A 24,720-nucleotide genomic window follows, 5' to 3' on the forward strand; every position below is an offset into this window, starting at 1 on the left:
AAAAGCCAAACTGAGCATCTGAGCAGCATGGCCTGACTTTCTAAACAGGCTACACAGACTAAACTTCAGCCAGTAAAATCTCAGATTGCCAGTGTACTTTTTGGGTTGAATAATACTCTGCTTCACGGATAGTTACAGTGAAATTAAAGAGGGGTAATGGAGCAAGAGCAGCCTACTCAACATGTGTATCAGCCCAGACTGCTGCCATAGTGAAGGGAGCATGCTTCTGTCTCTTTTGAAGATTGGCAAGGGTATAAAAATAAAGTATTTGGTATCTGGAAGACATTTTCCGCCAGCCGTTTTCCTTTAGAGCTAGCAAAAAATTGTGGTCTAAATTAGTGTTCTGCAAGCTCTTTAAAAAGGAAAAAGGTTAGTTAGATGTAACATATGCAAGTTTAACTCTTACAACTACGAAAAGCTCAGACCCTGAAAGCAGAAATTTCTACATACAGCAAGAGAGATTATATTTAAGCTTCACCACCTTGCCCACGTTCTCATATACCCAGTATGATGGCCTATATTTTGTATTTATTCAGCAAGAGCTAGAAACGCAGCCTCCAAAAGGACGAGGAAAACAGAGTCCCTCCATCAAATTAACCTCAGTGACTAGGAGTGGCTGGGCAATCCTGAGACCTTTTGGGTTGGAGGATGCACAAGGGATGAGGCAGGGCATGCAGCAAGAGAGAAGACAGACCAGTTGCACGCTGCCATGGGAAATGAATGCTGTTACTAATATCCAGTCACCACAGCGGAGCCCTGCAAGGGACAGTGTTTGTTTCAGTTTACCTGATGTTTTCATTGAAGTCAAAATGTTTGAAAAATACTGTTTGTTTTGACAAAAACCTGGGGAGCTTGGGCTCTGTTTTGAATTTGTTGGAAGGAAAAAAAATAAATCACTGTTTCTACAAAAATTCACTAGGGACTTAGTAAGAAAAATGCAAACATATGCTGGGGGGGGGAGAAGCTTCCTCCTGATGGATATAGAGAAAAGAAATATATAAAATAAAAGCAATTGCCTGGAGAGGTATGCTTTTGTCACTGGCTGGTTTTAGCCATTGAACTAGTTGGCATCAGGACCTGGAAATCAGCAACGCAGCCTGACCATCAGCTCACTTGATCCGTGTCATTCCAGATGACGTTTGGGGACAATCGCAGGTACTGCAGCAAGGCTCTCAGCTCTTCCCTAGCAGTCAAAGGGACGTGCAGATGACTGCTTAATGCATGAAGTGCAATGGCATTAAAATGTCTGCACAGTCCCTTGGATAAAACATGCTACAGACTGGAAAATATTACTTAACCTTAATTCAAAGTGGTAATACTTTTGTTACTATTTACTTTTCTGCAGAGCGTTAGTGATGGTTAGTCAAACTGTGGAATTGCTGTGAAAAGACGCAGTAGCTGTCAGCTCAGCCTGCTCAGGAGAGTCGGGGAAGGATGATCTTTCTGTTCTGTATACCCTTCAGGTATTTCTGCAGGAAAAAGAAAATCAATTGGAGGCACAGGAGCTGTAGAACTAGGAAAGAAAACCGAGGAGCCTAAGGCAGGAGCAGTGACTGGCATTGATCTCCTCTGTATCCACACACTTTACTACATTTAAGGGACAGCAAGCATGAGCAGAGCAAAGGAAACGCAATTTTGTTTTCTGGTCTTTTTCCTGTATGGATAATATCACATGCTTCAAAGGCTCAGATATGCATCATCTTACCTGCAAGCTACACAGAGGGCAGAGAGCAAAGCAAGCGCAAAGAAGACAATCCCTGTTATAATTGCCAGCATCATCATGTTTTCCTTTCTCTCCTGCCTCACAGCATCTACAGTGGTAGGTTCGGTGATGTTCTTGTATTCAAAGAGCATTGCAAAGCCTCGGCCCCGGTCTGTGGTGGTGATCAGTTCCATGATAACCTCAACCATTTCCAGAGATGAACCAAAGACCAAGGTCTTGTTTAAAGGTGAATTTGGTCCACAGAAGCGAGAGGAAAATGTGATGAGATCAGAAACATAAAGTACATCATGGGGACAGACATCCACTGCTGGCTGTGGGCTAGAGGAGATTTCCACGGGCAATACTGTTGTGGGAAGAGTCCAGCTCTCTACTGTAACTTCATCTCTCTCACTAGCAGCTAGGTGGGCAAGCAAGATTTTTTCTTTCAAATCTTCTTCTGTTTCCAGGCCACTGGTATTTTGCCTCTCCGTTGTGGCACTACCAGCCACAGGGAATGGCAGCTCTTCTGTTTGAGCCTTGGTAATCACTTTGGGTTCCTTCATCTGCTTCGACTGGTTTTCTTCAGATGCTTGTTTGGCTTCCTCTTTTTTTGAGGCGGTTCCTGGAAGTTCATCCAGGTGACTAGCAAGGTCCTTTGACTGATCTCTTGTGCTGCTCAGATTCTGAGCCACCTTTGACATCCAGGTCTGGAGAGGGGGGTTTGTAGTACGGAGAGCCAAGTCAAGGTTTTGCTCAAGAGAAGGCATGTCCTTATTTCCTGTTTTAGTAGGGGCTGAAAAGCCATCCCAGGGGGCTGGAGTTTCACTAGAGCTCTCAAAAATGTCAAAGTCAAAAATTTCCAAGATAAGATGGGTTCTCATGGGGATGAAAAATTGCCAAACGCAGTGTGTCCCTGCGTAGTAGTTGTTTGGAAAACCTGGTGATAAAATCAGGCCTCTTTCCATCGATTCCACCACTGCACCACAGGAGTAATACACCTGGGAAATAAAACAAATACGCTTACATCTTGCTAGAGATTGTATTCAGGATGCAGTCTGCTAGACCTACTGAAGGTCCACCTATTTTCTTTCCCTTCAGGGACTGGTATAAGATCGCCTCAAGAAAGGGGAATTTGTTAAGCTTGTACAAGTCTATCTTCTACTTTCCCATTCGGAGCATTAATCTAATATGCCTAACACAGAAAGCTACTCCTGGGGACTATGGAAGTGTATACTGACCAACCAGCCTCCACAGAAATATAACTCAGATGAGTAATTCACATAATTCTCACTTTCTACTACTGATCACAGTAGCATCCATTTCAGCTGTTGGCTAACATACAACTTGTTGACCACACAAATGCATTGTCCTAAACAGCTGGTTGTGTGATAAAAATCTCAGGAAGCTAAAGAAAACTGTCACCACAGCATCTTGAACTCTGTGTTATTTTCATTACAAAAACATTTTTTTAATGTAAAAAAAAAACCAACCAACTTGCATTGATGATTACCCGTGATTCATCCATCCAACTCATCTTCTGTTTCAAAGACATTCAGCCTTATCTACTTTAATAAGCAGTAAAATCTAGGTGGTTTTGATTGGGTAAATTGTCTCTGCTTCAAATGCAAAGCCTCTCAAAATAGTGATAGCAGATACCAGCTCTCACTAGTAAACTAGCAATCAACATGCAATTTACATAACACAGCGGCAGTCCCATGTGAAATTTGCTATTTCTTCTTTCTCCATAAATAGCCTTCAGTCTCCAAAGAGGAAGGAAGTCCATAAATGGTGGCACTAACTACCGTGCTGCAGCTTCTCTAAAGGTACATGAGGCTGCTTTCATGCATCATATTTACAACTAACTTCTCCCAAAGACACTCTCAGAGCCTTTTTTTCAAGATTCTTTCATAAATTTGTAGAGCACACAGCCCTGTCTGCACCTTGGGCAATTGTTTTTGAAAAGGGGAAAAAATAAGTCAGAAGTACTTAGGTCACAAGCCCTGTCTAGAAGCATGGGTTTACAAGCAATAATTGGAAAAGAAAGGGAATGCTTTGGGTTTGGTGGGGTTTTTTTATTGGAAATGATTTGTCGTCTTGGTCTGTTATCTATTTAAACACAAAGGAAGCTTGGCAGTAGAACAAACAAATCTTATGAAGTCCATATAAAGCCACAAAGATCAAAATACTCCAGATTTTTTTTTTCCTCTTAGTCCCTCCCCTTGGCTTATATTGAAATGGAAAGAAAAAAAAAATGCAATGCCAAACATTGAAAGCCCGTAAATAACAAAAAGCCAGACCTGTTCTGCAAGCCATGACCTTTGCTTTCCAGCAGGTGCTGTTCATATTCTGAGTGATTTCAGGGTGGATGGCAGGATGGCAATAGAAAAGGACCAAAACAGCAACGTGGGTAGAAATTGTATTCTGTATTCAACTTGAAACCCAATCTTTGATTTTCAAAAGTGTCATTTAAATCAAAGCTTATGTTAATTATAGTGGAATAAACTACAGGCTTCTCATTTAAGGCACCTGGGCTGGACTATGGCTTGAAGTCTCAAGTGGAAAAGAAACCTCATTCATGTGCCAAATACATATTATCCTCTGTCTAATGCCTTAGGAGTCCCACAGCATGTAATACCAAAATAAATTAATAGAAATTTACTGATCTTTTCTCTAGGAGGTAAAATTTGGGGGTTTAGTCTGAATTAGCTAATTCATGGTAAAAATGCAGGTGAAAATAGCAAAACTTTTATGGCAATTTAAGAGGCTACAGATCCTAACATTTAGATCCATTTGCTAATTCACATCAGAACTACAGATACATTTGTTGTCACCTGGAATTTACTGAAAGCCAGCTGGTTTCCAGTGAATATGCTCCCCTCTCCTCAGGGAGAGGATTGCTCCTACACTTGGAAGAAGGAAAGAGGGATTTTCTGTGACTTCTCTCATATTCCTTCCCTCCATCATGGAATATCAGTGCAGACTTGCCTTTGTCCCATGCTAGTCTTTTGAGCTCACTTTTAAGGAAGATATTTGCATAGCAAGAAACAGTAAATAATGCCTAACTTTTCAACTAAAATATGTACTCAGTTTTGGAGCCAGAATGTGCACCAGAACTGCTGCTATTGCAGGGTGGTACTCCTGGATGTGGGAGGATTACAGATTGGCCCGAACCTCCTTAAATTAGCAATGATTGAGGGTTGAGATTTTATTTTGAGGAATATGTGAACTGATCTAGTTGCCTTTTTTCAGACACTGAGAAGGCGCTTGGAGGCGTTCACAGCCCCACCTCTACTACCAGAAGACTTTGTTAACACCCAAAAGCAGCAGCCATCAGTTCGGTGGATTTTGTGGGATTAATCACCAAAGTGCTGAATGGGTAAGTGCACCCCCCCATAAATCCCTCGCCCCCGCTCTCAGGATAGGCTCCCTTTCCTGCCTTCATTTTCACTTGAATCTGTCATCATTTGGAAAGAAATACCTTGCAGACTGCATACATCCAAGGAGTCTCAGATTCAAATGCCTCTTGTTCCCCTACAAGCCATGTAGCCGCCAGTTGGCTGCAATACCTAGCTGAATCCCAACAGGTACCCTGCATCCCCGAACCCCGGGGGGGGGGATTTGTGCAACATGTGCATTCCAGAAATCGGGCTGAAAGGTCACAGCAGCGAGGGGATTGTTCATTTATTACGGCTTGGGAGACCAAAAAGATTCAGGGCTTGCTCTGAGACCAGGAAAAAAAACCCACAAGGGACAGGAAATGCAAGACAGATCCGAGGGGGCAGGGGAAGGATTTCTGATTAATTTATAATCCACAACTGAATGACTGACAAAACTGTTTAGTTCATTCGAATCATCCTTTATGAAAGCTGAGTTTCATCAATTAGACACAGATGTTCCCTTCTGCAGCAAGTTATAGACTTGTGGGCTTTTGACAGAGGCATGCAAAAAATCTGGCACATTTTTAATCTTTGCAAATGATAGGTGGTTGTTTTTTTAAAAACAACACTTGATATATGCCCACACCAATTAGGTCAATTATGAGCAGGGAGAACCAGATTACCAGTCCTGTTCATCTGCTTTTCAGTACTTCCCACTCTGACTAGGAGTCCCAAATGTTTAAAACAGTTGTGCTGAACTGAACCTCCAGCCTGCTGTGGTCAGACATACCCTACCTGCCTTCTGAATTAGGGTAACTGGGGAACAGCATTTAGTAGGTTGCAGAGAAGTTACTCAAATCTCAGCTATTGCTTCTTGGCCAAAACCACAATGGTTGGATATTTCAGAACATGCCAAGACATTGCATTTCCCCTTTTCACACTACACAGCCCACTCAGAAGCTTAAATCTACGCCCATTACTAAAAAATGCCCCATTGTCATCCACTTACCTCCTCCTGTGCTGACATTTGGACTCTCTAGAAATGAGTAGTTAATATTGGCATCAGCTTTGAGCTACTTAATTAAGATACACGTATGTAAGGCGTTACAAGGCCTCTGCACCAGGAAACACAGGGGTAAGGAGTACAAGGGGGACCTTGTGCTAGTCCCTCCTAGGTGATTCTGGCAGCGGTGCCCCGATGGTGGGACGAATGCTCCGCTGCCCTCCGAAGCGTAGGTTTGCAACAAAGCCACGCGCGATGCGGTTGTAGAGAGCCCGGGAGTTTTTCTTAAGCGCAAAGCTATGGTGGGTTGGAAGAGATGTGGCCACAAGTGACTGCAAGCCATTGTTCAGAAATCTCACCACAGACACCAGCGTCTGCTTCCTGAGGAGCACCACCGCCCAAAGAAGGAGCAAGCCCTTGATACGTAGGGGTGCACCACAAAGCCAGCATGTGATTTCTTCAAACTGGACACTACACCAAAGAGCTCTTGAGAAGCACGTGGCACTGATAAAGAGCAGAATTCCCATGCAGGAAAGGGGGAGAATAATTGTTTTGGCCAGATGGGAGTTTATTGTAAGGCCCAGCCAAGTATATGCACAGGAAAGAGTAGTTCCCATCATCTGAGTAATATAACCCTCGACTCTGCTCTCCACTCGCACAACACCTACTAACGTAGCCCTGGAGCTTCTGCATTGTTCCAGTAGGAACATTGTCAGGGAATCAACACATTCTAAGGGAATCCCACTCACTACTAGAACAATTTAATTAGCACCCTTTCTTTAATCACAGTTACTGCCAAAAAAGGCACCAGACTAGAGCTAGATCAGAGGCATGCACAGAAGCAAGCTCCTCATTTTGGCAGGACAGGACAAGTTGTTGTGGCACCTTACAACAGAGCCAGGAGACCCTCCTGGCTGCTTCCACCAGAGCGAAGCCACACTCAAAACCCGCAGGAGGGTCTTGCAAGAAGCCATGAGTGGCAAGTTGTGGCAGCCTCTCGCTGGCCCACGAGCGCTCTTCAGTGATGGGTACCAGCCTCTGCCTGAATCACTAGAAGCAGGCAGGACTCAGTTTCTCAAGCTTCTGTGTCCTGCCTCCAAGAGAGAAATGCTTCTGGCATGAGGTGATGCTGGGAGCCCAGAGGGAATGTGGGGAGGATGCTGTGACATGTAGCTGGTAAGAGAAGGTGACATGACCATGCGGTTTAGCTTGTGAAGACATAAGCCCTGCTGAAGAGAAGTGGAAACAAAGTGATGCAAGATCCTGGCTAGGAAAACCCTCAGCCCATTTGTGCTCATTGTTTTTGCTGAAGCTCAAAAAGGTGAAGTAGCGATAAATTTTCTTCATTCATGTTAATGCTGGTTACAAGGAGCCGCTGTTTGCAGAATCCTGGAGGACGCTGTCTTGCCTGCATCCCAAAGACTGTTTATTTTTAAAGTGTATTTATTTCAAAGAAAAGGAAGGAGGACATCCTGTCTTGATGTTTGTCATTCCTCTGTGAGCACAATCTCAGATTCTCTGGCTTGGGACCTGTCCAATGTAGTTCTTTCTCTTTTATAATATACTCACCCAAGAAATAGCAAGTTCTCTTCAGTGCGTACCCAGAGTCAGAGTGAAAGCCTCAGCAGAGGAAACTGGAGACACATAGCTGAGCCACTAAATTTCCAAGACATCCTCAGGGGCCAAGCCACACACTTAATAGAGATACCCAGTTGCAGGCTTGCAAGGAAATGATGTGCAAAGACCATAACCTAGTTTGCCCTCGTTAATGCCTTATGCACATCTCGGCTTCTGTGCATTTCTCACACGTATTTCCAGTTTCAGGCAGACTTAAAAATGTCACTTCCACTTCTTTTTAGAGATGACAGAGAAGGAATAATCCACTATATTTCAAACTGACTGAACATTTAAGACGTGCTGCATTTATTATTCTTTTCAGGAACAGACGTGTATTATCTCCTTATCCAAGTTAAAGGGTGTTTTGGTCTTTGCTTGAAGACTGTAGTAGAAAGATTTAATACTAGAGTAAGGAATGAATAGGATAGTGAGGATAGAAGCTATTTACACAGACCTTAGGGCCTTCAAAAAAATCACTCTGAAGTCAAAATACCTGGTTATGATCCTGTGATTTTGACTGAAAGATTCTTTTACGTTTTGTCCCTTCCTGTAAAATAGCCCCATGACATAAATGATCCTTTACTCTTTTTTTTTTTTTTAAGAGTAGGAACCCCTCCCCAGGTAGATTTTTTTTTTTTTTTTGCTTCATTTAAAGAACAAAATCCACTGCAGCTACCTGGTGCCAGAACAGGACTGCAGGCAGTATATGGCAGTTCTATAGTAGCCTTATCTTGTCAGACTACAGCTGATTCTGATTCAACAGCAGCTACAGGGGTATGCAATTAGTTTCTGGACAGAGATGGATGCAGTCTTAGCATCCAAGATTGTTCAGTCTGGATGACTAAATTTAGCCATCTGAGCTCACCATAGTACCAGTGGGGTGAAAATCCAGCAAGCTTTATTTAGGATCCCTCACCCCTCCAAAATTAAAAACATCTTATGTGCGCACATGCACGCACATGTGTATCTCTTTCAAAGATTTGGCAACGCTTTGAGACTACCTCACCAGCTCCTTCACGTTTTACTCTGCCCCAGGGACCTTTTTAAAACTCTGGCTCCACCAACATCTTTGCAATTGCTCAAAACATGCAGGGTGACGTATGGTACCTGGGTTACTTCTCCCCTCCAAACACAGGAGATTCACTCCGAGTTAAAGATCGCTCGGACTCATGAGGACGTTTGAACAGAGCCAACCACCTGGGATGAAATATGAAGTGGCCCAAACTTTCAGCCAGAGCAGAAAGAAAATGCTAAACTTAGGGTTTAAAAAGAAAAGGAGAAGGAAAAAGGGAATGTGGTCATTCCATAATCCCAGCTTAAGGGGGAAAAACAAAATATAGACAAGTCTTTACTTGCTGACGTGGCTGGAACTAGCTGCAAAGCTACCAGAAATATAATTCTTGTGGTTCCCAGCAAAAGCCCCAAGTTCTCCTCTCACAGTATTTCCAAGTTAGGGAAGACTGAGCTTTTTGGATGCTCATCAAATACAGGATCTGAGGAAAGACTATCCCAAGAGTAAGATATAAAACTCCAGTCTGTTAGTTTAAGAAGTGACCACATTTACTTCACTAGCTGACTGATCTAGAGATCAAAGCTGGTAGGACTTTTTCCAAGTGGAGGACAAAGTTAATCAGAGACTTTATAAAATTAGCGCTCTACTTACTTTTGCATTTTCAGCTCATCTTTGCATGCAAGGTTTATTTTCTTTCATTAGCATTAACTAGATATAGCAGCAGCACATCTAACCTATTTTTCCACCTGGCAGTACAAGAATTCCTGGAAGTGCCTTGGAATCACCATTTCCCCCTCCACCAAATTGCCTTTGCTGTTTAAAGCATGAGGCAACAGCAAAAGGAGACTCTTTCATCCCATACTAGGGCAACTCTTCAAGTATCTCTGGATGCTTGAAAGTAGCAGACCCAGCAGAAGTAGATCAGGACATGGGACTGACGGAGTATAACAAAAATTGCCGACACTTTGCTTAGTTATTAGGAGAGAGTTTTCTCTGTCTCCTTTTTCCAGTCCTTAATCGTGATTTTTTTCCGATCGATCTCAAAAAGAGTTCTCATCAATTAGGAGAGTATCCTGCTTACTACGGGGTCTCCCTCGCCCTCCCAATAACCCCATCTCAACACAACCTCTATACCTGCATACGCACGTCATATTCTCTCCTTGCTCCCGGAGAAAATTCATATAAACAAGCACTGAACAGAGTTCAGATGTGGGACTCTGAAACTGGGCCGAGCATACATTTGCTTTTAATACATTTATGGTATCAGAGCGGTTGCGCTCAGGTTTTTCAACAAGGGTCTAATATTTCTTGAAGTGAGTGCAACCTGCTGGATTTAAGCAAAACCAAAACTGCATTTTTTTCAGAGACGCTCTGTTATTTCAGTGGTGGGTAGCAGCAGTTCCACCACATAAAAGTGATTATGGATGTGACATTTCCACTCTGCAAATCCCATTTTCAGGAAAGAACCCGACTTGTCTTATATTCCTTCTTGGCACACATCAGACAGCTTCACAGGGCCCTGTTTTCACACCTATCACCAACTTTTCTATTGTTTTTAATGGTTTACAGGACATTTGAAGAGAACAAATACGCAGGTAGGAAGGGAAGGGGACTATGAAAGCCTGTTGCTGCAGGAGACAAGGAAAATAAAAATATTGTTAGAAGAGTAAAGGAGGGAAGCAGGAATGCAGCGCAGCAGTTAGAGCAAAGAATGCAAAGTCAGAATGAGACTTCAGGACTTGGAGGCCCAAATATGCCTCAGACTGTAGGCATGCTATTTTCTCTTATTTTTCCCATATGTGACTTTGCTGCAGCTGAGCCCTGAGCTCAAGCGTCACAACAAGATTGCTTGGAAGGTGCTGCTTTATTTCAGCAGAGAACAGACAACCTTCTCCTCGCTTCTTAGGAAAAAAAAATTAATCAGGGAGGATGGTAATGTTTGCATTACCCTTGGACGAAGGCAAGTAGGTTCTGTCAGGATGGCAAGAGGCTGGCAGAGCCCAGGATATCCTCACCAGCTCCGAGCGCCTGCCTGTAGATGCAGCATTTCCTACGGCAGCCTGCCAAACCGTTAGGCGGGCCATTGCCACAACAAATCTCTGTGAATCAAAGCAGCTGCAGAAGAAGAGGCAGGAGAAGGTCAGTGATCTCATTAGAGCCAGGAGGCCTGGGCCCCCCAGCCACAGCAAGGTCCCAGCTTCACAGCTGCAGTGTATTTTGATACCTGGCCTCAAGCAGATTGCATAATTGCACCATGAGGTCACCATCCCTCCTCCTTGATCCTCTCTGAGAACAGGAGGTGGAGAAAAGGAAAATCACATAAAAACAAACAGGGGCACTCTGACAACCACCAGGCACAGTGACACACTCCAGTTTCTGTGGAGAACAACAGACCTTCTCATTTGACTCCAGAGATGCAACGCCTTTTTCTCCTTACAAAAAAATGCTTGTTCTCAGAGACACAAACAGGGGCTGTTTTCTGAACAATCACCCGTGGAACAGCACAGCTTTCCATAGCATGATCACCAGTATATGCAGCCTGGGCAGACTTTGTAACTTGACATTTTGTACTTGCCGTCGGAGCAACCAGAGGAAAGGCAGTCTCGTGCTCTGCTGTTTTGGGGAGGTTCAGGTGAGACGCAAAAGCAGTTTATCCTTACTAAGCCAGAAATGCCAACCTACTCTGTAGTTAAGAGCAATGGGCAGAATTTTCTGCAGTAGCTGCAGATATTTTGAGTACCTGATGCAAGATTCCTATGTGAGGCCATGAATGAAGATCACCCAGCTCTGGGTGCGGGACTTTGCAGGCTAATTTGGCTTGTCTCTCTGCAAACAAAACCCAGAGTTGTTTCCTGCAGAGGGAAATTCAAAGCAGGAGTTAAGAGATCGTCTTAACAGCCCTCTGAAAGAGTATTTCTCCCTCTCAGTGAAGGTGGGACTTGAGGAGGCTTCCTGGCTAACTCAGCTACCTAAATGTTCGTAGGTGAAATCTCAGGATATTGAAAAGACAATAAAACCATTGTTGCTCTTTTTCCCCATATCATATATAGGCAGAAGTTTTACTTCTCCCCTTTCAGTTCTTTAATTAAGATTGAGTTGTATTCACCTACAAGATGTCTTGCACGTTACAGCTATGTAAATCTGGCTAAGCAGAGTTCTCTCTCCTTATCCAGTTCTTTCTTTGATTTAGATTTCTAAGGCTAGAAATTCTTATGATGAATAGTTTTTCTCTGGGCTTGGCAGCAGCCTGGCAGTTTATGGGGTTTTGCTACCTGACAGTTTCCCAAGTTGAAGTTACCACCCACCACAGGAGTAACCCTGGCATTCACTGATTATTCAGTAATTGCTGTATGCCAAGGTGTAGACATGCTCATGAAGTGGATAAAATATTGGTAGGAGTGTAAAATACAGATAGAAATGCTCTGGAAGACACCTAGGCCAAGGCATAGGACATATCCAATTTTTTCTTTAATTTCATTGATGCACTTACATCCAAGTGCTTTTACTAGAAACTAAGTACGAGGTCTTATTCTGAACTCTTCTTCATCCTTCACTGCAGCCCCACATTGCAATATTAATTTCCTCCTTCTCATCTTGGTCTGAAAGGGACAAAAGCCAGATTGTTTTTCTATGAAATGATTTGAAAAATCTATTTAAAACATGCAAATCCAGTGCTTGGAAAGACCCACTTGACTAGGCAGTGTTCCCTTGGGGACTGTAACTATTACACTCATAAAGTAGAACTATTTTAAGCAGAAACCTGTCATTAGTATCTCATAAATTTATTGTGCTATGTTCATGCAACAAATGCAAGTGAGGCATGTCATTATGAGAGCAGTCTGAACATTGGTTTTCCCCTTTCATCCCAACATTAGCTTTTATGGCTAAGGAAGCATACAACGTATCTAAGACAACATCCACCAGGGAGTGCCAGAATTCATATCAACAACCAGCTTTTTCTTGTGGACTTTCCAGACTACTAATCCTTGCAGGGAAAAACAAAAAAAAAAGAGCTAACTCCTGTGACTGGACACTCAACAGACAAATAGAGATTCTCCAACAAAGATGCAAGATGCCATATCAAATAAGATCCTACATCTATACAAAGCTGCTATCTCTGTTCTAGTTTTTTGGGGTTTGGGGTCTTGGGGGTTTTTTTGTTGTTTGGGGTTTTTTTTTCAGCAAATACCCTCATTCGAACATACAAAAAAATGTAAAGCTTTAGAAAGGGAAACAAAGGCATCATTTAGAGTGTCTCCTCAGGCAAATAATCATTAATATGATGGGACCATCGTAAATAAAAGTAAGGCAGTGTAATGAAGAGTTCAAGATGCCACGGCCATTTGCTTCAGGGTTTTAATAGGTCAGCATAGGTCTTTTTTCTACTAGAGCAAGTTCTCATTAACAAAGTGTACACAACACACCATAGAAAAAATTAACAGTAAACGATAGGGTTGGTGGGAACTAACAGGAGTGATGAGGGAGTTTCCAGAAGATCAATCTGGTTTTCATTTTCTATAAATTGAACAGGCCAAAGCAGCTCAAATTAAAGAGTATAAAACATGGTCAGATTGTTTGAACTGCTTGGTAACCAGATGAAATATATAACAAAACAAAAGCTATAGCACTGCAGTAAAGTTTGCTTGTAGCGTTCAGTATAAAAGTCCATTTAGCAAGTTATGTATGTTCATAGGAATCTGTAAAACTAGTGTTCCCAAATTAACTTTATATATATATATATATATAAAAATATATAAAACATCCCAAATACATGGGGGAGATTTAAATAATGAAATCCATATGCAGCTTAGGTGCCCCAAACCACTTTGTTTTGTTTTGAAAGTACCAGAAACAGGAGAAAGGGGAACTGAAAGGCAATCCCATGCAAATTTTGCTGGCCACTTCCCAGGAAATAAATTTGGATCTTTAAAAGCAAGCAAAACACACATGTATACGTGTAAACTGGCCTTGCAAAAAAGCAAGCTGTTTGTGCTTGGATTTCCAGCTGCATGACCCTATTGTTTCATCCAGACACTTCAGATGTTTCACATGTTGGAAGTCTATTGTACAAACACATGGAGAGGGAAACATTCCACGTGTGAAAGCCAAAACCTGCAAATATCCTGTATCGCTACTAGCATGCCGCAGAGTTGTCACTGCAACTCTTTGGGAACCGGGTCGTTGTTTCACTAAATGTCACTAGCAGGTGAGAGGGCTTATGCAGAAGACATGGATAAGGATCCTTAAAAAGCAAACAAAGAAAAACCCTCTCTCTTTCATGCGATATTTTTAACTAGGCTTCTAAATGAGCCATTGCTACAGCTGAGGCTGGCCATTCAGAGGCCTGTTACGGTCTGAACGCATACCCTTAGTTTTGGATGGTATACAAACAGTAGCACTTTTCCCCACCTTGTTGTTCCAGGATTAGTCTCCTCTTGTGCACTCTGCAAAGGGAAATTTCCAAGACTCCACCTTTGCCAGGATTTCAGAGAGCAGGATGCTTGTAAATTTTACTTTACTGCCTACACATAAGGAGAGACCATGAGGGCACAGCAGGGAGGGTGTGGGAGAAAGCAGAAAAAAGTATCACAGATACTGCAGTCAGAGGAAGAACTAAGCACTGGGTTTGTTGTTACAGGGTCCCAACCAGTGAGCAGTTTATTTTTCCAAATAAATCTGCTTTGCAGACATCCTTTCTTCTTCCCCATTCAAGTTTCAACCAGGAAACCTGGAATAAGTTACTGTTGATTTTAGAGGCAAATCAAAGTGTTCAGCCTGCTAAGCTTGCATTTAAAGTTAGTCTTGATGAGAACTCCTTGGGGCCCTTGTATTCAAATAGCGAGGTCTCAGATTCACCTGAACTGCCCACCCATGCAGATCTATAACACAGGCAGGAAGATGAGGGGATGGGCAGCCTGGGCTTCAAGCCTCAGTTCTAACAGTACAGGCTCCACATTTTAAGTCAAATCCAGAAAAAAAAAAAAAAATCCCTTTAATAAAAACTTAAAGTCATACAAAACAGTGGAATATTTACTAACCAAGACGAGGAGAGGGCTGGATTTAGGTAGAACAAGTGGATTAGGTCTCCCGGTGCTATTCCCAAATTAAGTACAGTACAGAGCAGGCACACCCTCTTTGGAAAGGCTGAGCAACCAACTTTCTTGGATTTGGATCAGGCTGGACTGTCAGAGGCATTTCAGCCCAGATCTCCTGTATTCAGGAAGCTGTCCTTGTTGGCATCCTTGACACCTGACCCTCGCTACAGTCCTGCTACTCCTTAACAGAATAACGAAACACAAACACTACGGAAACACATCAGTAAGAGATCAGTGAACTTCCAAAAGTCCCTTCTTCAGAGCTGACAGTAGTTCTGAATGGAAGCTTGTACCAGCCCATTTTGTTTAGCTGGTTTGATGTTGCAACCTGGCTGCTAATATAAAGAAATGAGAAGAATAAAATACTGGATGAAAATGAGATAGCACAGCAGGTTATGGCTTGCATGTGGCAAATTTGCTTTTGTTTTGCCACTTTGAACACCACCCACCCCTGCTTCATATTGAAGCATAATGGTGCTGCCTATGCTCCCCCAGGACCAAGGATTTCACATAATTTAATAGTTTCTGTAATTAGGTATTTGTGAAACTCTGAAATCCTCTGATGAAAGGTGCTGTAAAAGTATTACCAAAAGTCTTCTACCATTAAAGGACTCCACCCAAACCCAAATACAGATGTTGTCCTCAATGTACATCATTACTAATCCAAGCCAGCAGTACTTATGGCCTCATTTAAATCCTCCTGAAGTCCCAGATGACTTCTGTGAGCTCTAGGAGGGCCCCAAGAATTCTAGAAAGGAAATATAGGCAAATTAGCCTTTTCTCCTCTCAAAACTGGAATGTCCTTTTCATTGGCAACGACATGAGTAAGGATATTCAAAATGAACCATAAAGCCATTTGGTGCTGAGACCTTGTAAGAGGAATTATAATGTTCCTACATTGAGTTGGAAAACTAAGGCTGCCAGTAAGGCTTTTCCCTTCTGCTGTATAATTGTTCCACATACTAATGCAAGACCCTATAGTGCCCTGTACCTACTCCACCCTCCTCCTGCTATGGATTTATACAAGTAAAAGAGGATTATTTTTCTCTTTAGTACTTCCCATACTCAAGGAAGTATCTAAACACCAAGTTGAATATTTATTCTTTATAGACCTGACATACCAGTGCATAGACTGACCTTGTAATAATAATAGTGTGTAATGGGAAGAGTTGCCATACCAGACCTAGTCTAGCTACACTACTGCTGGGTAGCCACTCTCTGGTACCAAACATGCCATGAGTTCTTTTTTTTTTTTTTTTTTTAAGAAAAAAGGGAGGCAGGAAAAGAGAGACTTGAACATTTTATCACCGTTCCTGGTCTGTCACGCAAAGAAGCAGATGGGGAGAATAGTAATTGTTTGTTGGTTACCCCAGGAAAGTTTGTTTGCTGGGTCTTTTTAAACCAGTGCAACAGGACTGTTTGCTTCAACCTACTTAGGTAGTAAAGAAACAAAAATGACTTCAGCGTTTTCATCCGAAGGATGGTTGGCATCTCTAGTGGTACTGCACTCTTTTAGCTCCTTCCACATGAAGATTACCTGCATCATTCCAGCAATCTTCTGCCACTGGCTTACTTCTCTTACCTTGGCTGCTGCTTCCATTGCTGGCCTTGGCAAACAAGAGAATTATGGTTCAGCTCTACAAAGAGAGAGTCCCATGTGCTATGCAGGACTTGAGGCCAGCCTCATCCATCTTCTCAGCTTTCAGCTTCTTCAGTGCTTCAGTAATTAGAATTATCAGGACTAAAACACTGTGGACATTATTGCTGCTTAGCGTGAAGCTAACAAGAGAGCGCCAGATTTACAACATTCTGGCCAGACAGAGAATTAAAAAAAAGTTACAAATCATTGCCCAGTTCCAGGGATACGTACTCCAGGATCTTATTTCGCCAGAGACTCCACGTGAACTTTAGCCTCTAGGAGAAATCCGCCTGCATTTTTCTAATTGAAATACCAGTCAGACCAGTGGCGGGATGCAAACTAACACGCATGAAAAATAAAGGTTCAATGACCCAAATCAATTATGTTTTAAGGGCACAGCTCTGGACTCAGTAGGAAATATTTTAAACAGGAAAAAGAGCTAAACAGGATCATTCATTGAACTGACCTGGAAATGAGACAGAAATTTGGTAAATAAGAAGTTCAGTGCAAGCCAGTTTTATGTACCAACTGTAGTGGATTAAAAAAAAAAAAACAAACAAACGAAAAACAAGTCCAGATATTTCTTAGACTCAAATAATGTTTCAGACTTCTGGGTACTAAACTGAACAGTGCAATAAAACAAAGCAATTCTCATGCCTTCCTTGAGCACAGGCAGTGTAGCACAGTTTAATTCCAGACATAAAAAAAAGCAGTTTCTAGAAATCCTGAAACTGCATCTTTATTAAAATAGGACAACCTGCAGGTCTTCTATAAAACAAAAATAATAATTTAAAGAAAAAAACAACTCCTGAAGATCAGAACCGGTTACTGTGGCTGGATTTTTAAAGCACATACACACAAGCTAGGGAAAAAAACAGCTCTACTGCTTCAGAATACATGAATATAGCTGCTCCCCAAACTGGCTGAACATACAGAGTAAATATCTGCCAAGGTACACTGTAAACACAATAGGATGCAGCTACAGTAATTAATCAAGATATAAAGAAATAGGAAAGACCTATCATTTCTCTACTCCTAAAGAACGAGTACTTTCACAAACAGCGGAGAGGTGAATAGATATTAAGCTCATTGCGAACAAAACTTTCAGATTCTTTGAAGGTGCCTTATTTGTCTTGACTGGCTTCGTTTCTTGAGACAGAAAGACAGCCTGGTGTGCATATACAGTGCTTTACAGTAACCTATAAAGCAAAAGCTACCTGGACCTAAACATCCCATTAAAGTGTTACTAAAATAACCCCCACACCTGGCAGCAGCTGGGATTGGAACCAGATGTGCAGTACATCTGGTAAAGAATGGGGCTGCTGCTAGCAGGCGCTGAGCCGTTTGAGTGATGTACTTTTCCAGTCCAGCAATTGTCTGGAAGGACTTGATAAAACTTATATATTTTGCCTCTACTTTTCTTAAGGCAGAGGCTGACCACAAACAGACCTATTGTGTGTCAACTTAAAACATTTGAGAATTTCCATATCCTCCCCCCCCCCCAATCAGAAGTGCATATTTTGCTGCTCCAGTTGCATAATTTACTGATTCAGCTGCATGCTTGGTCGATCTGGCAGGAGACTAGTACGGTAGTTGAGATTCTGGATACATTGCCAATTGTGCAGCGTGCTTTGTTGATCAGGGCCGTAGAATTTAATAGCTGAAATTTCATACACTTTACTAATCAGGCCACATTCTTTGCTAATTGAGGTGCATATTTTAGTAGTTGATTTTTTTTTTAATCCTTCACTGATCTTGGGAAGGATCCTGCTCCCTCTGAAACCAGCGGGAATTTTGCCATAGCCCTCACTGGGAGCAGGACTAAGACTTTCACTAGAGGGTCTAGGATCGCTAAGATTTCTTCTCTTAAAAGGAACAAGAAAAACTTGATTTTTTCTTTAAGCCAGCAAGTGAAGATCACCAGATGAAGGATGGCACTGGCATAGACACCTCCTCCATAGGGAGTTGATTAAACAGATAATATTTTATGGACATACAGAGACATAATTTTGACTATGTTATTCTTTCATCAGGCTTACATTCTTCCTTCGGGATAAACAAGCCACTTATCTGCACATCTTGTTCCATCTGATACAGACACGCAGGAGGAAACATCATACACCTTATCTTCCAATTTTCTTTCATTTGATCTAACTCCTATTTTTATACTGCTGTAGTGCTCAGTGAAGGATTCCAGAGAGAGCTCTACTTTGCCACAAAACATGTTTCAAACATGCACGCTACCTCACAGCATCCCAAACTTCCTCAACTCTGAGTGGCAGAGACCACCTTCCTGGATGAAAAGAACAGTTCATTTTCCTATACCTCATGCAAACTCTGCCCTTGCCAAGGAAGTTTCTGTTATGTTTTTACATTGTTAACTCTAAGCCAGAAGACAATTCATTTCCCATAAATCTTTGAATACCTTCTTCCAACTGCTAAATTGAACTACATTTGAACCACCAACTTATAGAGTGGGATGTGTATCTTTTTACTAGCATAGCAACACTATCAGAATGTAGCCAAAAAAGATAAAAATAATGAAGCCTACGCAGCATAGTGCAGTCCTTGATGAGTGAAGAGCAAGTGCAACTTACTCAAAAAAATAACAAAACCAGGCAGCAAGAGATGTACACACACGTCTGTTTGCACAGATTTCACTATCACATTCAGGAAGATAAGCAATAGAAAATGCCTAAGTTTCATTCTGCAAAAGAAATTGTCCGGTATGTTAAGAGACTGTAGACAACATGTGATCAAAAGAATAATTGACACAGCAAGAAGTCAAGTCTGGGAAAGTATGCGGGAGGTTGTTGCTTCTTCACTAAGGGGGCAGTTTCTTTTCTATAGTGCTGTTGGTCAATACTTTAGTTCAGATACTGCCTGATGGGAAATCAAACAGTCCTGATTTCAGAGTTAAGAGAACAACAGAAGTTGGCTAGGAAACACAGAAGAAAATCAAGCAAAAATCATACAGCTTGCTGGTGCATTCAGTGTCCCACCATTGCCACTCACACCACACAGCTAATACGTGGTCCTTCTCATGACTGTACAGGCAAAGTTAGAACAAAACTAGCACAGGAAGGATGCAATAGCTCAGGGCAGCAAGCAAGTTATGTAGTTTAATAAGAGAAGTATGCAGCTGGATGAGGATAAGCTTGCAGGTTCTGCAAAGCAATTCTGAGTTGAAAGAGAAACAAAAGACAAAACCCCACAACCGTACAATTCAATAGATTTAAGTGTGCACCTTTGTAAAGTTAATACTTAGTACTTCAGTGCCAGAAATGTGGCTTAATTAAGAAGTTCTCACTGTAGCTATCTTCACTAGGATACCAGAGTGAGATAAAGCATCTTCGTTTCAACCACAAAGTCGGAGCTGTGTTCTTATGTGCTGTGGCAGGGAGTTGGTGTATCAGGCAGAATTACCATGCTGTTTTCCACCAGGGAAAGCAACCCCCCGCCTTTTTTTCTTTACATACACGTACGTAACAAAAGACATAAATGTATGGAATATTATTTTCTTATAGCGTAGTGGCTCGTGTTTTATAGAGCTGAGAATCTCTACCAGAAGCATCAAATCTTGCTCCTGTCGGGGTCCACAGGCAAAGTCCCGCTCACTTCAGCGGGACGAGGACTGCTTACCCTTCCCAAAGCACAGAACAACTGTTTGCTCTGCAGCTGCTCCTAGTTGCGGGGTACTCTGTGCTTCCTCGTCTGCCTTTCCAGCACCGCTCTGGTTCCCCCAGTGCTCACCCAGTGGCTCCCAGCCTACGCCAAGATCCCTGCCCCGAGAGCCGTAGCTGTCATTTGCACTGTTTACCTGCTCTCCCGACTACAGAGGAGGTGCAATGGGGACAGCAATACAGCACAAGGTGGTTTGTTTCGGCTCCGTATGCCAGGCCACCCCTTGTTAGGGACGCTTTTGGGCGAGTGCTCTGATTTCCGCTGGAAATGCTCTTCAGTGGGTTTCCACCGGGGCTTGCACCGGGTTTCGGGTCTGGCAGTATGGAAGCGGAGAGGGGGATCGGGGGCCGGACCTCGGCAGCACCGCGTCTCCCGGCGCCTTTTGGACTCCGAGGCGAGTCCCCAGCCAGCCCTGAAGAGGCGCCCCCAAACCCAGGGGCCGAGGGGCAGCCCCCCCCCCCCCCCACCTTGTCCCGGGGCAGCCCCGCCGCACCCCTCCTCCCCGGGGAGGGGGGGGCCGCGGCGCATCCTTCCTCCCGGTCCCGGGACTCCCGGCAGCTCTGCCGCATCCCCCGTCCCGGGACTCGCCGGCACCTCTCCCTCCCCGCTGCGCTGGGAGCCCCCGGGGCACCCCCCCCTCCCCGTCGGGTTTGCCGCTGTCCGCCCCGCGCTGGGAGCCCCCGGGGCACCCCGTCCCCGTCGGGTTTGCCGCTGTCCGCCCCGCGCTGGGGAGCCCGCTGCCGCCCGGGCGCCCGGTACCGACGGGGGGGGGTTACCTTGCCTCCCGCCCCGCCGAGGCAGAGGGCCGCGGCCGCCGCCAGGACGAGCCCCGCGCCGGGGAAGCTCCGGCCCATGGCGCGGGGCGCTGCGCCGTGCCGAGCCGCGCCGAGCCGAGCGCAGCTTTGCGCTGTCGAGCCGTGCCGTGCCCCCGAGCGGGCGCCGCTGACAGCGACCCCCCGAGCCCGGCCTCCCCGCCCCTCGCCCCCTCCCCCGGCCGCTCCCGGCCCCTGCCCTCCCCCCCGGGGGGTCACCTGCGGCGCGGAGCTCGGCGGGGAGCCACGGGAGAGGAGGGGGTCGGCCGGCCGCGGGGCTGCCGGGGCTGGGTGGGAGCGGAGGTGCCCGGTCTGAGTCGTGTGTGTGTCCCCCCCCCCCCGCCCACAGACACACGCCCCCCGTGGCAAGCAGGGGCCGAGCGGGGTGCCCAGGGCTGTATCCTCTCCGGGCGTGGGAACCGCCGGGGATGGAGGCAGCGCAACCTCTCCGAGCAGCCGGCTTGAGCGGCGTCCCGCGGAAAAAAAAATAAAAGTTTCTCCTGCTGTGCGGTGGGGAGACGGAGGGACCGGTGTCCTGGCACCGGCGAGGGCAGCTGGCCTGGGCAGCGTAACCGGCCGGTGCTCCGGTCTCCTGCCAGAGGCTGCAGCCCAGTCGGGGGTGTGTGTGTGTGTGAATTATCAGGGGAATGGGAAAGAGGGAAAGGGCTCAGGTCTCTCCAAGGAGGAAACGTCACCCCAGCTTCATCTGAGCACGGAGCAAAGGACGGGGAAGGAACACCCCTGGCTGGGCACCCTGGGGAGCCCAAAGAGAAGGAGCTGCCCGAAAACGAGCCGTCAGGGTAGAGCAGCCACTGAACCTGCCTGGAGACCGCGGGAGGGCAGGGGACATTCCTCGTTTCTGAGGCAGTTTCCTGGTTTTCCAAATGAGACCCTCTCCTCTACCCCCTCCAGTCACACCACGTGCTGCAATGAGTGTCAGGCAGCCCCACAGCCCCCAGCAACCAAAAATTATTCTGTCCTTGCAGGTGGCAGCGAACATACGTTGCTAGCTGCAGTTCACTCTTCTGTAGGAAGAGTTGCAGTAACCTATTTTAAAAGTATTTGACAAAATACTGTGGTTTTACACTTGGAGCTGGAGCTGCTTTTTTGTAGCTCGGTTGCCCCCCCACCGTAAGCAGCACAAGGAGCCCTCACAGATCCAGCTCTGTCTGGCATGGGAGGGGAATCTGCCAAGCGGCAAGTTGTGATGGGATTTCTTACACCTTTCCCAAAAAATTCTTGTGCCGGCCACTGCTGGAAAAGGGACAACGGACTAGCCAGGCTGTTGGGCTGCGCTGGCATCCCAGTTCCTGAATTCCTCTTTCCCAAAGAGCAGAGATTAACCTGGTTTTCAGAGGACAATGTAATCAATGGAAAAAAACTGGATAATACCTTCAGCTGGTGTCCAAGTGGGTGCATATAATAAGCATGAAGTTGGAGGACTGCTGTTGAAGAAAACCGTGGGGGTTTTTGATAAATGCATGAATGTACTTTGTATTTGACTTTCCATATTGTCATTTCATTGTGTAAATCGGAAGTAATGTCTTGAGTTTATACTTTGTAATGAAAGCGGGAGAGGCTGGGGACAGGCACGGAGGCAGCAGTCTCGCTCTGAATGCATGCTGACACTGAGCTCATGTGTAATCCAGGGCTATTCACCTACTCTGTGGGTTTGATGTCCTGTCTATAGAAAATAATGCTTGACTCCCAAAGAGATGAAACAGATATCCACATAATCCTTGCAGTACTTGTGAGATGAAGCTGCCCATTATCCTTTATTGTACAAACCAGGGACACCTGGAAAAAGTAACAACATGATTAGCCCAGGGCTGAGAGGGAATCAGGGACAGGACTCTGACTGCTCGCTGCCCTCTGGGACCACGCTGCCTCCCTGGGAAATTTGCATTTGCTCATGTAGAAATAGCCCTTCGATGGAAGGGCACATAAGGAATATCTTGATAGCTTAATTGGGTTGTTGATACTTCTTGCACTGAAGGCAGAAGATGCAAATGATTCTTTGGGTGGCCGATCCTTATTTCACCCTTCTCTTTTCAGGGCAAAATCTGTGTAAATGATGTTCCTAGGCTATGACCTTGTCAGTTATTTACTGTGATTGCTCATGTTCAAATTTACATTTTGCTCTTCCTGGGTAATATTTCTTTGAGTTACCTGTCAAGGGAAAAAACATATATAACTACATTATATCTATTCTGAATAAACACATAACCCAGGACACTTGGCATCTCTGGCAGGAGGGTTTTTTAAGGGGGAAGAGATTTTTCCAAGCAGAACGCTTCTGCCTGAAGGGCAGTCTGGTCTCTGTAGCATAGCGCTGTAGTGCATTGCTTTTCTTAACACTCACAGTTAAATCTCAGGGCGATGTCACCAGAAATGTATGTTAAGCTTTGAAAAATCCCTGAAACAAGAAATCTACTTTTTTTCCACATGTGGCTCAGTGTGACAGAAGTAAATACAGAGATTCTGTGTGCTGTTTCCTTATGTTAATGCACAGTTGTTGAGGACATAAGTCAAGGACTAGCTGGCAGGAAAGGGTATTCAAAAAGTGATTTTTTTCTTCACTTGGACAGGGCTGGAATAATAATATAAAAATATCTAAACGAAACAGAGCGAACATGCCCAAGTCTAGCAATGCAGGTCTTTTTTTTAAAGGATCTTACATCCCTGTTATTTGGATTCTTTTCCAGGGGTCATCTGAGTGCAGGCACCCGTAATCCTTTCGAGGCAAATAGGCTGCTGTGTGGGCTATGCTGCTGTTCCAACCTGTAGACCTTGAGTGTGTAGCACAGACACAAATGCATGCTGATTTCTCATGTTTGTATTTACTCTGGTTTTGGCCTAGCAAATTCTGTCAATATGTCTTTGTTCCCTTATCTCAGCATCTCTCTGCTAGCAGGACCTGTCCACACAACGCTTCATCACTACAGCTTAGCAATGACTTAGCATCTAGAATTAAGGATCAAACTTACAGTAGTCTGCTCGTAAGTATTTTCAACTCAGATTGGTGACCCTTTCAAACTGCAGTTTTTATGAAGATTAAGGCAGTGGGTCTTCATACAGGCACGGACAATTTCCCATGCCAGGCAGCATGGAAGACTAGGTCCAAAAGATGTATAACTGCCCACTGAAGGTAATGGCCACGAAGACAGGCTTCCAAGTGGTGCACTGAGCCTGCAAGCAGGGCTTCTAATGCCCCTTCCAGGGAATATCTAGCTGGTGAGCTGGCTTCCCACGGTGTCTGGCCAAGCTGCCCATTAGACAGCCAGGCAAGGCAGCTGGAGGTAGACCAGCGATAGATTTACTGGAAGGATCAAAAAAGGACAGAAGGGTAAAAGAGACTTTTTGCTTCCAGCCTATTCTTTATTCCCTATCTTACACTCTCTACAGCTCCACCTCTCCCATAGTTGCCACACAGCCCAGATCAGAGTTGTACCCCATTCCCACCGTGCATCGGGAAGGGGAGATGCAGGTGCAAGTGTGCACATCCCCGAACAGACAAGGCCAAGCCTCTTCCACAGGCATTGAGACATCTTTAAGTAAAAGTCCTGTTCTCTACATTGGGCTCCCTGTTGAAAAATTCAAGGTTTCCCATGCTCTTTTAGCAAGTCCTTCCAAGGACTGGCCCATCTTACCTACTGTACTGTGCCATTTTGAGGGCTGTTGAAATGCTGAAGCAAGCACTACATTTCAGTGGAACAGTGACATTTATGAAGTTAGCGGATAGGACTTGTGTGTGGAATGGCAGCACTTTCTTAACCAGT

General features: G+C 44.5%; 1 protein-coding gene across 2 annotated transcripts in view; it reads right to left on the reverse strand.

Moving 5' to 3' along the window:
• LOC104321760 (uncharacterized) overlaps nt 1–21,113 on the reverse strand; it is a 34,649-nt gene extending 13,536 nt beyond the window's left edge. Inside the window, exons 1-2 of one of the 2 annotated variants that reach the window (XM_069794978.1) lie at nt 20,906–21,113; nt 1,706–2,700 (exon numbers count right to left, since the gene is read on the reverse strand). In XM_069794978.1, coding sequence (XP_069651079.1) covers nt 1,706–2,700; nt 20,906–20,983 — 1,073 coding nt within the window. In that variant the 5' untranslated portion in view covers nt 20,984–21,113. Of the gene's footprint in view, nt 1–1,705; nt 2,701–20,265; nt 20,556–20,905 lie in introns of those variants that run through there. The other variant, XM_069794979.1, reaches the window with a different exon arrangement.
• Between the last annotated feature and the right edge of the window lie 3,607 nt (nt 21,114–24,720).

Source organism: Haliaeetus albicilla, chromosome 10, assembly GCF_947461875.1.
Source record: "Haliaeetus albicilla chromosome 10, bHalAlb1.1, whole genome shotgun sequence".
In the NCBI taxonomy this organism is placed as follows: Eukaryota; Metazoa; Chordata; class Aves; order Accipitriformes; family Accipitridae; genus Haliaeetus; species Haliaeetus albicilla.